General features: G+C 32.4%; 1 protein-coding gene and 1 long non-coding RNA gene across 2 annotated transcripts; both read right to left on the bottom strand.

Annotated features, from left to right (window-relative positions):
* Positions 1 to 1036: 1036 nt before the first annotated feature.
* LOC114290851 (uncharacterized protein At3g17950) lies at positions 1037 to 4629 on the bottom strand. Its single transcript, XM_028234860.2, has 3 exons — positions 4144 to 4629; positions 3687 to 3839; positions 1037 to 1643 (listed from the first exon to the last, which is right to left on the bottom strand). The coding sequence occupies exons 1-3, from the start codon at positions 4153 to 4155 to the stop codon at positions 1155 to 1157; spliced, it is 654 nt and encodes a 217-aa protein (XP_028090661.1). The 5' UTR covers positions 4156 to 4629; the 3' UTR covers positions 1037 to 1154.
* Positions 4630 to 8857: 4228 nt separating this feature from the next.
* LOC114290852 (uncharacterized) lies at positions 8858 to 12438 on the bottom strand. The gene is made up of 2 exons (XR_003639170.2): positions 12302 to 12438; positions 8858 to 9496 (listed from the first exon to the last, which is right to left on the bottom strand). It is a non-coding gene; the product is annotated as an uncharacterized LOC114290852 (long non-coding RNA).
* Between the last annotated feature and the right edge of the window lie 809 nt (positions 12439 to 13247).

Here is a 13247-nt window from a genome sequence, read left to right as displayed (position 1 = left end):
GGACCCAATTTGATTGAATTACTGTGTATCTTCACGTCACGTGCCAAAGAACAATTAGTAAAGAGTTTACGTTCCACACTGCGCGTATTAAAAATAACCAAATTTTAAAAAGCTACTAATGCGTTTTTTGAACAACGTGACACACAAACGCCCCACCATCTTCCCCATACATAACCATGCCACCTATCCCACAATTATACTAACAATGGAAAAATAATCAACAAATAATTTAAAAGACCACTCAATCACCAAAAAAATATTTAAGACCTTATGAATTACAAATCTACAGGATTAGTTGGTCAATTCTCCTTTTAAAAACAAAATTGTTTATTTATTTATATCTAAACATTGGTTATCAATATCTACTCAAAAACAGTTCCAAGAAAAAATATCTACTCAAAAAGTAAACTATTTGAGTAAACAAAACGGATCGAATGTGGGCCCGTAATAGTCTAAATTGGACCCTCCCCTATCCGAATAGTGGACCGACGAGACACCTCATTTTTTTTTTTGGAATTATCTTTGTTTTTATTTTATATTGTAAACACATGTTACTTTCAGAAATCATGATTTAAAAGACGACTTTAAGTTATATTTTCAAAACATAAAATTTAATTTTTTCTAATAATAAACTAATTGAATTCACAAAATAACACAGAGTTTAGAAAATAAATTTAAAATTACCTGAGTTCAATAAATATGCTTTAAAAAAATATAAGTTTGATAAATAATAATAAAAACTCAGTGAACTCCATTTGCCACGAGAAGCCAGTAGATGCATACATATTTGGATAGTACGAATTATGACATTGGTGAAGTTACTCCATTGTCATATGAACTTTAAGGTTTTAAAATATGAAATCGCTCTGTACTCGTGGGTAAGATTACCTAAATTTGACTCTCGTTTAGACTTTACACTGACAGAAATCTCGTGCACTGAGTTGCCATTAAAGTGGGCTAATGGAGAGCAAGAAGCTCTCATGTGCTAAACACTATTGAACTATAAGCCCCACTTAACTAGGAAAAGAAAGTGACGGATTCTCAAAGAACTTGAAACTTCATGGAATACTGTTTCACTTCAAACTCCAATCTCTTCCAAAAATCAATCATCAATGTGAGAAACACACACAGATAATTTTCACACAAGCTAGTAATTAGTGGACTTCTTGTCCACACATGCATGAAAACAGCACTGGAACTCCATACCCACCATTACCATGCTCCAATCCTCTGTTCTGTCTCCTCTCACCAATATCTGATCCAAACCATGGACTCGAATGAACAGGAGGGGCAACGCAGTCATCAACAAACAGTGAATTTTGCTCACTTTCGGGCTGAGCCAGAGCGAGCTCATGCGGTCCATAAATGAGAGGGAAATGGTTCCTTCTATCTTCAATGGCAGCCCTTCTTTCAACTGCTAGAAAGTGGCCGAGGGACAAAGTATTGTTGTTCACAGTCTCGGCATCTGTACTATCCGTTGGGCATAGAGAGAAACACCAAGTTTTGGGCTTGCAGATCTTTTTCTCTCCTGAAACTTCTGGTCTTCTTCCTCTGACTGATCTTCTAGGGAGATTGACAATGCTAGAAACACCCATTAAGCTCCCAAGTGTGATGCTTTTGTCATGGAAAAAAGACCCTGTGGACTGAAATCATAGATTATGAGAATATTACACTTTAACGCCACTGATGGTAATCATTACATTCTTCGTGTTAGAGTTGTAAATCGAACGAATCTATCTGAGCTCAACTTATAATTGACTCATTGCAAACTCGTTTGAGATTGATTCGTTAGATATACACTTGAGTTTGAATATATTTTAAATTACATTTATTTTTTTGAGCTCACTTTCAACCTCTAGGATAGTATACAAAACCAAGCTACTGGTTTTTTTATTTGATTAAAGCTTGTTTGATATCAACTCGAATAATAAATATGTTAAACATAAATACATTTTGAAATTTTTTAAATTTTCAAGTCAAACTTAAACAACTCATTACTTGACACTTAGCTCAAATTAACTCATTGACAACCCTTTTTCTTTTCTTTTTTTTCTTTTTTTTTTCTTTTGATTTGTGCCCCACAATAGGATGTTAGTATAAGATCTCGTCCCACTAGCACCTAAGTGTCCCCTCAAGGCCACTGGCCGATGTCATTCCGTTGCAACCCTAATTGTTGTTATGATGCTTATTGTTATTATGCCATTATAACCATTGTCATCAATGTTATTATAATGATCAATGACTTTAACATCTTCATGCAAACTTTCAACTCAAGTACATGAAAGATTAAAATTTGGTTTAGTAGACGAGGAGCTCATTTAAGCATGACACTCGAGCTTGAGCCTTAAAATTATCTGATCTTGTTCTCATATTTCTCTCTCCAAAAAAAAAATAAAATGAAGTACATGGTTTTGATCTTTTTGTCATGTGAAAAAAATACCCTAGTGGCAAACCCTAGTAGTTGGTAAAGGTGAGAGCTTTTATCCTACTTGTCGAATTTTGAGTTTGAATTCTCTCCGAGGCACTGTTTGATTGGAGTCAATAGGCTTTCACTTGTTTTAAGAGGTAAAGCTTATGTTTCACTCATCCCCAGGGCCTCATTCTTGTACTATCTGGTTTATCTTCTGTATTCAAACTATTGGAACGTGAGACAAAGACCACCTAGAAATCCGAGCCAGTTACCATCGAAGGTTAAGAAAAAGGCTAAATCAAAACTATTACTGTAATTCCTAATAATTTGCAAAATTGATTAGCAAATTTTTCAATATAAACAAGTAAGTTAAATCTATATATCCAGTTAAAAATCAGAACTCGAGCAATAAGGTAGTCATGAAAGATTTGTCTTTCATTGACATGTCAGCTAGGGGTAACAAAGCAGTGCCAGTGAACATTTGAGCAATGAAAGGTAATTGGTAAAGGCTTCACAAGAAAATTCATGCCAAGTACAATTGTGTACTGTCAGCATTTATTGAAGCATTGAGTAACGCATGACCACTGAACTGGGCATAGGAGGACCATGTCACATATACAACATCCTAAGGCTGTTTTTAGAATTTGGATCAAGGATTTTGGTGTGTTTTGATTATGGATTGTGTAGGTATTTTTAGAAGAAAAAAAAAAAAAGAGAGAAGGAAATGTGAAATAAAATTAACTTATATTTTATTCATATTTCTTTCTCCATTTCTTTTTTGCTTCACAGATCTCTAACAAAATCTAAAATCCAATCATAGGTTAAGAGATTAGTGCAGACCGACAAAAAAAAATTAAATACAAATTAAGAAGCTGCAAAGAAGTGCTAGGAAAGCATAAGGTCACATTATCAAACTCAAGAGAGCAAGTAATTACAAACAACTTTATTTATTTATTTATGTAAACTCCATGAAGAATGTAAGTAAAGCATTTCATACATGAACAAAACAACAAATTGAAAGAAACAAAAACAGGGGTGCCCTAATCATTTAAGTAAAATCAGACTTGTACAGAATCATCAAATCACATAATTAACTAAGTTAGTCCGGATGGTCAAAACTCACGTGTCTCACTACAAAGTAAAAGATTTTAGTCTTCTGGAATAGGCAAGACTTCCTTATGCTCAATAAATAAATCACCAAATATATAAAATTTAATATGTGTATATAGAGATCAAAGCAACGATGTCTCATAACGTTTGGGTTATTTTGACTGACCTCTGTGTCTAAATCAGATGAAGAATCTGTAGAGGAACTCAGAGAACCGGTGAGCAAAGTATTGAATGATGTTGATACATAAAAATCACGGTTTCTGACTAACCCAACTCTTACATTCACTGGCTGCAAACCCAAAGGCCACCCTTCCTCTTCCTGCAATTAATTCAGTCAAAAAATAAAAATAAAAATAAAAAACAAAAAAAAAACTTAATTTGTGTTTGGTTGGGGGATTTTGAGAGGGATTTGGAAAGGAAAAGGAAAAAGGTGTGTGAAACTAGGTGAAATGTAGGCATATTTTATTCCCATTTCACCTAACTTTTCCCTTTCCTTTTCCAAATTCCTCCTCAAATCCTCCTACCAAACACAGCGTAAATGAATTCCGAGGACAATAAGCTAGAAAAGCAGTGACCATCCTTCAAAATGTCCCAAAAACAATAAGAGTGGGACAAACAAATACCTGTTGAGCCATAGATGCCAAGTACTTGTACACTTGGATTGATTCAGACTAGTAAATGAAGCACCAATGAGGTCACCTCAGGACCTTAGGTATCATTTATAGAGAGAGAGATAGAGAGTAGTCATTTCCCCTAGTATGCTCTATTGCTAAAGAACAGAAGGGCAGTGAAAATGAAGGAAGTAACTCTATATCACATGGAATCTGAGAAAATGGCAGAGAGAGAGAGAAGAGAAGAGAAGAAACAGAGCAGATAGAGTCAAAAAGAGTGACCACTGATTAAGGTGTCTGTCTGTCTTATCATTTCTATAAGCACTCTTTTCTTCTTTCTTTGGTTTTGAAGATGGGAAAGAAAAAACAGAATAATTGTGTACCACTATTAAAAAGTAAACAATGGCAAATTCCAGAAGTGGTGCAGGGACTGTCTTCCTTAATATGACACTTCTGCTCTCTCTTACTTGCTTGGGAGATGTGAGTATGTCCACTCCTAAAACAATACATATGGTATACATTTTATAATAATATCACAAAATTTTGTAAAATTACAAAATGATATAAATTTTATTATTAATAAAAATGTATTTCATTTTAAGGTGCCCATAATAATATCATTCATAATTTTTATAACAATTTAACATAACACGTCACAAATATTTTATTTTTTTACTATTCAAAATTATTATTTTTTACCAAGGATGCACATCCTAAGTTTCCCTCACTTCCATGGAAAAAGATTTTTGCTTTTAGTAGGGTAAAATTTAGGCCAAGTTTGGCGAGTTAAAAAAAAGTTTAAAAGTCAAAAAGTTACTCAAAAGTTAATAAGCTATCACTATTTATCAAAAATAAAAAATTACGGCTGCACAACTCCCAATCCTAATTTTCCCCTACACACTAATTTATATAATTTTTTAATACACATTTTTTCATAAAAAGTCAAAAAGTTAATCCAAACATTCATATTTTTTTCCTCAATTTTTTAGTTCAAAAAGACAAAAAGTACACTTATTTAGGACACTCCAAACAACCCCTAATCTCCACTCCAGTATTTTATTATAGTAATTTAGTTTTTAATGTATAAAATTTGTATTTAAATGTTTCATTTGACCATTTCATCCATATTTGCTAACTAGGGGCATGCGTATTTTCGGCCCAACATATTAACACATTAATTAACAAAAAGTTTATAATTGATGAGATCTTAATGTTTTTTACCCAAAATGACCCTGTTTCCATCAATGTTGGGGAACATTGGAATATAAATTCTATATATTACGAGATTAAATTAATATAATTAAATCATTAAAGATCAAAATAATACAAAACACATAACTTAAGACGAGAGGAGTTTTTAACCCATGTAAATTTCACATGGATATGTCACACTCTGCCTAAAGGGGTCCAAAATTTAGCTCTCTCTAATGACTGAATTTCTTTATTGGAAATTATAGAGACATTCAACACGAGAGAGGACTATGGTCCTCAAAAAGATTTTGATGCCTTTTTTTTTTTTTTTTTTAATTTATTCCAGATGGTGGCACTTTATGCAAGGTGTATGCCATCGCCAATAAGCAAATATATCAGAAAGTCTTCCCTGCTTGAGTACACCTTTTACTTTGGTCCAAAGGCCCTTCTGTCGTGACTTGGCCTGGTCCAATCTTTTTACCCACACGGCCCACATGATCTAGGCAAACTTGAAATAATGATCTGTTGCTTTCACCACATAGCTCCATTAGAATGGGGTAGTAACTAAAGGAGGATCTAGCCATAGCAAACAAGAGCTAAGTTAGCAAGGGAAATGATGGAATTTGAATTCCTGAGATAGAGATTTAGGAATTCAAATCCTATGAAGTTAATTGTACAGTATGTTATAAAGTACATTATTAATTGGTTCGCAGAACTATTTAGGCAACAAACTAGTTTAAGAGGTTGTTTAAGAAGTGCTAGATTAGTATACTTTTTGATTTTTTATGAAAAAAATATAAATGTAGACTAGGGTTGAAGTGATGTGATAAAAATGTGATGTGACTCAAATAAAATGATGTGCTAAAATAACATGTCTATTTTAATACATGTCAAACAACTAAAGTGTATATATCCATGTACTTCCTTTCTTGTTTCAAATCTTATGTCTACCCATGCTCACAAGTTATTGACCAGTCACAAACTTGCTTTATAACCTACTGCGCAAAATAACCATAGAGGAGTCGGACTCAAGATTTAGAGGGTATGCAGGTTTTCTTTACTAACAAAGTCAGTAATGCACTCAACTTTAGTGATCAAGAAAAGAATTTTGCTCACGGGTGCACTAACAACCATTAACATACTTAAAATGATTGTACACCATTCATAAAAGTGGTTGTATAACTATTTAATAGTTTGTTAAGCCCCGGTTTGACATTTATTTTAGGACTAAATAATAAAAAAAAACAAAATTAATTATAAAAGTTAATAAGACAAAATACTACTTTTTATTCATAATCATTATATTTTTTTTCTCACAAAAAAAAAAAAAAAAATCCCAAAACAAAAACAAGGCTAAAAAAGTTAACACAAATTTTTTTTCTATATTAACCAATGTCAAACGACCCCTGAGCAATACACTCATCCCTTCAAAAATGACCTCTCATTTTCAAATTCCAGGCTCTCTCTATCTCCCTAGTCTCATTTGGCAACATACTGTTTTAGTTTAAAAGTCAAAAAATCACTAAAAATGTTATAACCTATACAAAAAAGTCACCTACTCCCTTTTATCTCTATTTTTTGCACATCTGTTCGTAAAAAATTAAAAAGTCATTCCAAACATACTAATTTTTTATCTCATATTTTAACCAAAAAATTAAAAAATTACTAAAATAACTTGTTCTCAAACGAGGTTTTCACTAACTAGCCAAAGATTAATGATTTGTCCACTGAATTTGTTTAGTCTGAATTTGCCTGAATGAGCCTCTACCCAGAAGAGACTCATTTGGGCGAATTCGGACTAAACAAATTTAGTGGATGTAGCGGTGATAAAGTCACACAACTTTAGCCTTCATTTGGGATGTGGGTTGACTTTTTGACTTTTTTAGCCTAGGACTAAAAAGTCTCGTTTGAGATAGATTTTTTTGGTTTGTTTAACTTTTGTGAGCAAAAAAATAAAATGATTATGGTTTGGATGTGACATTTTGTTCTATTTGACTAAAATAGTTAATTTTGTCCTATATAATTATTTTAGCCCAAATGAGCATATCAAACATAGCCAACCTATAGCCTATATTAAAAAGTCAAAGATTTATTTTTCTTTTTACTTTTTACACATCTTTTCGTAAAAAATCAAAAATTTATTCCAAACATACTCTATTTTTTTTACCTCAAATTTTAGTCAAAAAGTTATTAAAATAACATTTTCATAAACAAGGCCTAAGTATCTCTTTTTTGAAACATTTTTAATTATTTGGTCAACATTTTCAACCAAAAAAGAAAATCAGCTAAATTTTTTTTTTCTAACCAAATTATTAGAGACAGTAATTGGAAAGTTAAATTCTCTCATCATTTTCCAACCAACAAGAAGTCTTTGGACAGGGAGAAACATGAAATGATGTTTTCTAAGCCTAAATCAACTGGAAATTGATAGTCAATTCAAAGCATGAAATGATTACATGTTTTGATGCCCTAATTGCTGGCCATTTCTGCATATTTACACGTTCTTTCCTGATTAACCCATCCCAGCGAATCCTATGAATCGCAACTCACTAGTGACGAACCTCTTGCAAAATTATGCATGACCATTTATTTACCTTTTACCATCCCATAAAAATTAATCTAGCAAGAAAACATTTCATTGCGGTACCACACTAATCAATGCCTTAAAAAACCTGGTGCTCTGAATTATCCTTAAGCCATGTTAGTTTTGTAGATAAGATGAGATAACTTAACCTGATGGGGGTAATTTAGTAATTTTGTGACAAATACTTATCCCGGTACAAGTAGCCTTAGTGCCGGGATAAAAAAATCTTACTATCTTGTGCTTGGTTCACATATTGTAACCCAAGATATAACTAATTTAAGGGCCTTTTTATCTCGAGATAAAATAGTCACATGATATCTCATTCCTTATCCACAAATCAAATGTGGCCATCATGTCTAATAGAGCTTATTCTTTGTCATTAGAACCCAGTGACAAGACATGATCCTTTGGGTCACAGGGCATGTAACTAATAAAGCCCATCATATGGATTCTATTACTAATTCATAAACATATTGCTGCAGCTTAAAAAATAAAGCAAACAGTTGCATACGCGTTCCCTAATTCAGCCTCATCACATCCCCTAAATTCTCTCCATTACAAGCCAAATTACTAGTTCTGTTTGTCAACATAAATATTGTACTTGAAAGTTGAAACCGCATTCACGTCAAATGTAATATCTCAAACAGGAATAATGATTTTATTTTTTAATGCATTACAACGTTTGCTTTTCATCATAGCAGATCAATTCACATCTTTGGCAGCAAAACAATTTATGCAGATAATGGAGGCTCTAAATTTTCAACAGTTAACATTGATTCCAGGGAGCTGGATTCGGCATAAATAACTTAAGTTATTTTTTAATGCATTACAACGTTTGCTTTTCATCATAGCAGATCAATTCACATCTTTGGCAGCAAAACAATTTATGCAGTTAATGGGGGCTCTAAACTTTGAACACATAACATTGATTCCAGGGAGGTGGATTCAGCATAAATAACTTATGTTATATAAAATGGCAATTTAAGCTCCAATATTTACTGGAAATTGCTGGCTAATGAGCAGTTAAACAATTCACTAGTGCTATTATAACTATGATGTTTCAAAATTCTAAACATCTAGCAAAATTGATTATCAGATGGAAACAACATATCTTAAAAGCCAATAAAAAAAAAAAAAACTAGGTATCTTAAGATTTTTTTCTCTTAATTTACACTTCATCCTAACTGAAACTCAATTCTACTTTGTTTAACAGTTTACTCTTTCTTTTTCTTTCATTCTTTATTTATTTTTTTGGGTGCCAGGGGAGAAGGGGATCCATAACCACTCTAGCATTTAGTCAAATATTTCAGGGCTCCATAACCACTGCCACCAGCTTACATTGAAATCCTTCATTTCCATGCCCAGTAATGCAAACTATACTTTAAAAATGTTGAATGCTAACACAAATTTGGAGAAAAGTTGGCAACCTAATGATTTCATGACCTGCCCAACTTCAGATATCTAAATGCCAAATCTAATAAGAAGATCATCCCTAGCATTAGATAATTCTCGGACCTGGTAGTTGCCTTGCACATCATAATGCACAAGTTGCACTGATAAGGTATCTGATTCCAGTTCGTTCAATTCAACCTGCATGATGGAATAAGAAGACGTGATGTTCAAATGAATTTCAATATTGAATTAAATAGCTTTATCATGATGGATTTGAAATAACTATATAAAAGTAGTTATTTGAAATAATGCTAAGGATTCTCTTATAGCTACAAAAATCCTACTAAAATACATCTCTTCTATCTCTAGTTACCTTCTGCTATAGTTTTTCTCTCCACCCATAATAGCTAACTGTCCAATATTTTTATCCTCAAATTCCCTTGATTCGAAATCCATGTCCGGAGCCTAAAAGGCTAGAAGCTATTAATTTCTACAATGTTAGAGATGGGAGGATGATCACCCAGAGAAATTTCAGACCAATTGAAGGTTTGAGTCACATTCTTCCCAAGGCAGAGGTAAAAAAGAAACCAAGATTCCATGTGACAAATATAGCATCAGCATGAGTGATCCAATAAGCATTTCAACTATTTCAAGGAAAAAAAAAAAAACGAAGGATAGAGGAAATAAATATGACCCTAAATTCAAGTGCTTGCTTGGCAGATAATTGGGAAATTGAAGAATTATTGGTAACCAAACATGACCAAAATCTCCCAAAAATGAACTTAGATGGGCTGAACATTGGGCTGAGAATAGCAATGGGTACGGAGATTTGTGGAAGGATCTACAATTTAAGCTGTCCACAATTTATCCCGACTCAAAACACCAAATTATCAGCAACCTGATAATCCAAAAAGATGTGATATCCAACTTGTAGCAAACAAACCACGACAGAGATTTGTAAAATTTCCACTATACTTTAGAGATGCAACTTTGATACCTAGACTCAAAGTGATGTGACACATACTTGCCCATATAGATTTTCATACTTAACTTTGAGGAAGAAATGGTGATAAAATTCCCATCAAAATTAATTTCTTATTATAACCAGCCATGGCCATAGTTTAACCTTCCTCTCTACTTCCCATCATATAGTATCTCATTAAGTAGTAGGCCTCATGGTTACTGGATCAAGTACTTGGGCATCAAATTCTTTAAAAATTGGGCAACAAATTCTTTAAAAATTGGGCAACTGGTGAGTGGGAGACACACTAATTCCAGCCAGATAAATATTAAGTAACTAATAGCTTTAGCATTACTGTTTTAGTATCAAAATACATAAATACATACCCACAAATGCATATACACACGCATACACATATAGGATTTAACTTCATCTTGAACTTAAGCAACTCAAGACACTGACAAGTCATAAAAATATGTCAGGTACACTGGGAAACCTAAGTGCTGTGACAGTCAACAAAAGAGATTGGACATTGATTATCAATAACATCTAAGTGGACCTCTATCCATTTTCTCTCACACTCAAAATCTTCACTAACAGATTTTGCGTTTGCCTTCTTCACAATTCAGATTCTTTTTCCTCTATAAGTTAGGAAAGTTTAACTAATCCAAGAAAATTGAAAAAGAATAAAACAAAAATAATAACCTACGAATTATAACAGAATAGGAAACCAACATTTGCTACTAAGAGGAGTTTTACATTTGGTTACTTTTTCCTCAATAAAATCACTCCTTCCTCAAGTCTTAATTGTGATTAGATTTAGCCCAGCCAGAAACAATTATACAAACAAAAAGTCCACAGTTCCACCTAAGCAACAATTAATTTTGACAAGTTCCATAGTTGCTTGTATTCCTAGTTCCAGTTGATTAATGATGTTCTGAGGATGAAAGCAGTTATTCTATTTTGTAGTCATACAATTTTTATTCCAAATGCTGTGAAGCTTAAACAACTTTTTTTTTTCTTTCTTTTTTCTTCTGAACTATTGGCTGGTGAAGGAGTATACAACAACAAAAACTCCCAGATCACAACTTGTTTGATTTCGAGAAAGCTAGAAAAATCTAAGGAAGCATGAATTCGATGTCTAAATCCTTGTAACAGTTTTTGTGTGGTGGTGCGTTGGATTGTGGGGGGACTGGATGGTTTCATCAAAAGCAACATGACCAGTACGACAGTATTAATAGTCATTAAGATCAGTGGCAGACACACAGAGGGGTGGGCGGGGCCACAGTCCCCCCCAAATTTCTCAAAATCATAATTAATCCCTTGCAAATTTTTTTAAGTATTTATAGGACAAATTAACATTTTAGCCCCCCAAAATCTAATTTTACTCTAGCCCTCCCAAACTTCACAAAAACCTCATTAACCTAGGCAATCTTCAATTATTTATTTATTTATTTATTTTAAAATAGTATTTTGACCCTCAAAAATCTATATAAATTTGCCCTCGAAAATTCTAATAATTCTACCTTGGCCTCTCCTTTGTACAATTTCTGGGTTTGCGACTGATTAAAATGTTTTGTCATGAAAAATGGTGCTAACCCACTCATCTAACCATACCATTATTAGAGAAAATGCAATATGTATAATCCACAAAAAGTATGACACAACAACTTAACAACAGTGATGGGATGATACACACATTCCCAATTTCCAAGGCCAAGGAAACAAATCAAATAATAATTATTTCAAACGCAATCACATCATTGATTGCTAAATTAATTATTATTATTATTTTTTTTTTTTTTGGGGGGGGGGGGGCTCTCTGTAAAGCATTTTATCAAACAGTAAGAAAGCAGAATGAATTGGAGGGAAACAAACACATCATCGAACAGAAAAATGAAAGTTAAATAGGAATAGACCATTCTCTCATTTTAGTTTAAACCCAATTAGTCATAAAAAAGAAGAGATTTGTCAAATTCAAAATGGGAGAGGCAAAAAAATTCAATACATGTACAATTATGAAAACTAAACAATTCACGTACCTATATGGCTTGATCGAATAAAAGAGTTCCTTACATGCCCGCAGTGATTGTAGAGAGAAATTGCAGAAGAAGAGAGTGAGAAAGAAAGAGTTGCTTGGAGAAGAGAAGTTGTGGTGACCGAAAGGGTGAGAATATTACAAGTTAGAGAAATGATGTTTTGAACTTCTATTTATTTTTATTTTTTTGCAGTTTTGCACATCAATGTTCTATCATCATGCTCCTTTATAGACACAAAAATTCAGTTTTACACCAAATAAATAATAATAATATTTTTTCTGCATATAATTTTTTTTTTTGTTTTTTCAATTTGAGAGTTTTAAAAATCAAAATAAATGTCAAATTATCATGTTCCTTTATACATGATTACAAATGATGAACAATAATTGTTTGAAAAGCAATTTCAACTATTAAAAATTTAATGAGATTTGAAGGTTCAAAAAATCTTAATTATAATTTAGTGGAGTATAAGTTCATAAATTAAAACTTGTGTGCAAATGTCCCTTAAAAAATTACACCAAAGAGACGAAACACTCATTTGGGAACATATTTTTTTAATAATTTTTTGAGTTTTTAGCTAAAATATGAGGTAAAAAAAAATTTTAAGGTATTTGATATTAAAATTTTATGAGATAAAAGACATGTAATATTTTCATAGTAGTTAAGGTCTCTCAATATTTTCACAAAAAAAAAAAAATCGACTTAGAAAAATTTCACTCAACTCAGAGAAATTTCGACCTCGACACAGAGAAATTTCAATTTTTATAGAGAAATTTTTCTGATTTCACAGAGAAAATTTGAAATTTCTCTGGTATGATTATAGAGAAATTTCATTGATGGACCTTAGCTAAGAAAAAAAAAACATCTTAGACCTCTCCTACTACACAAAGTTAGAGAGTGATATTTTACTAATTTTTTCTATAAAAAAAAATGGAAGAAAGTATCACAT

This window comes from Camellia sinensis, chromosome 14 (assembly GCF_055761805.1).
Source record: "Camellia sinensis isolate YWXY chromosome 14, ASM5576180v1, whole genome shotgun sequence".
NCBI classification, from domain to species: Eukaryota; Viridiplantae; Streptophyta; class Magnoliopsida; order Ericales; family Theaceae; genus Camellia; species Camellia sinensis.
Note: the sequence above shows the minus strand (reverse complement) of the source record. Positions and strands in the feature narration are given on the sequence as shown.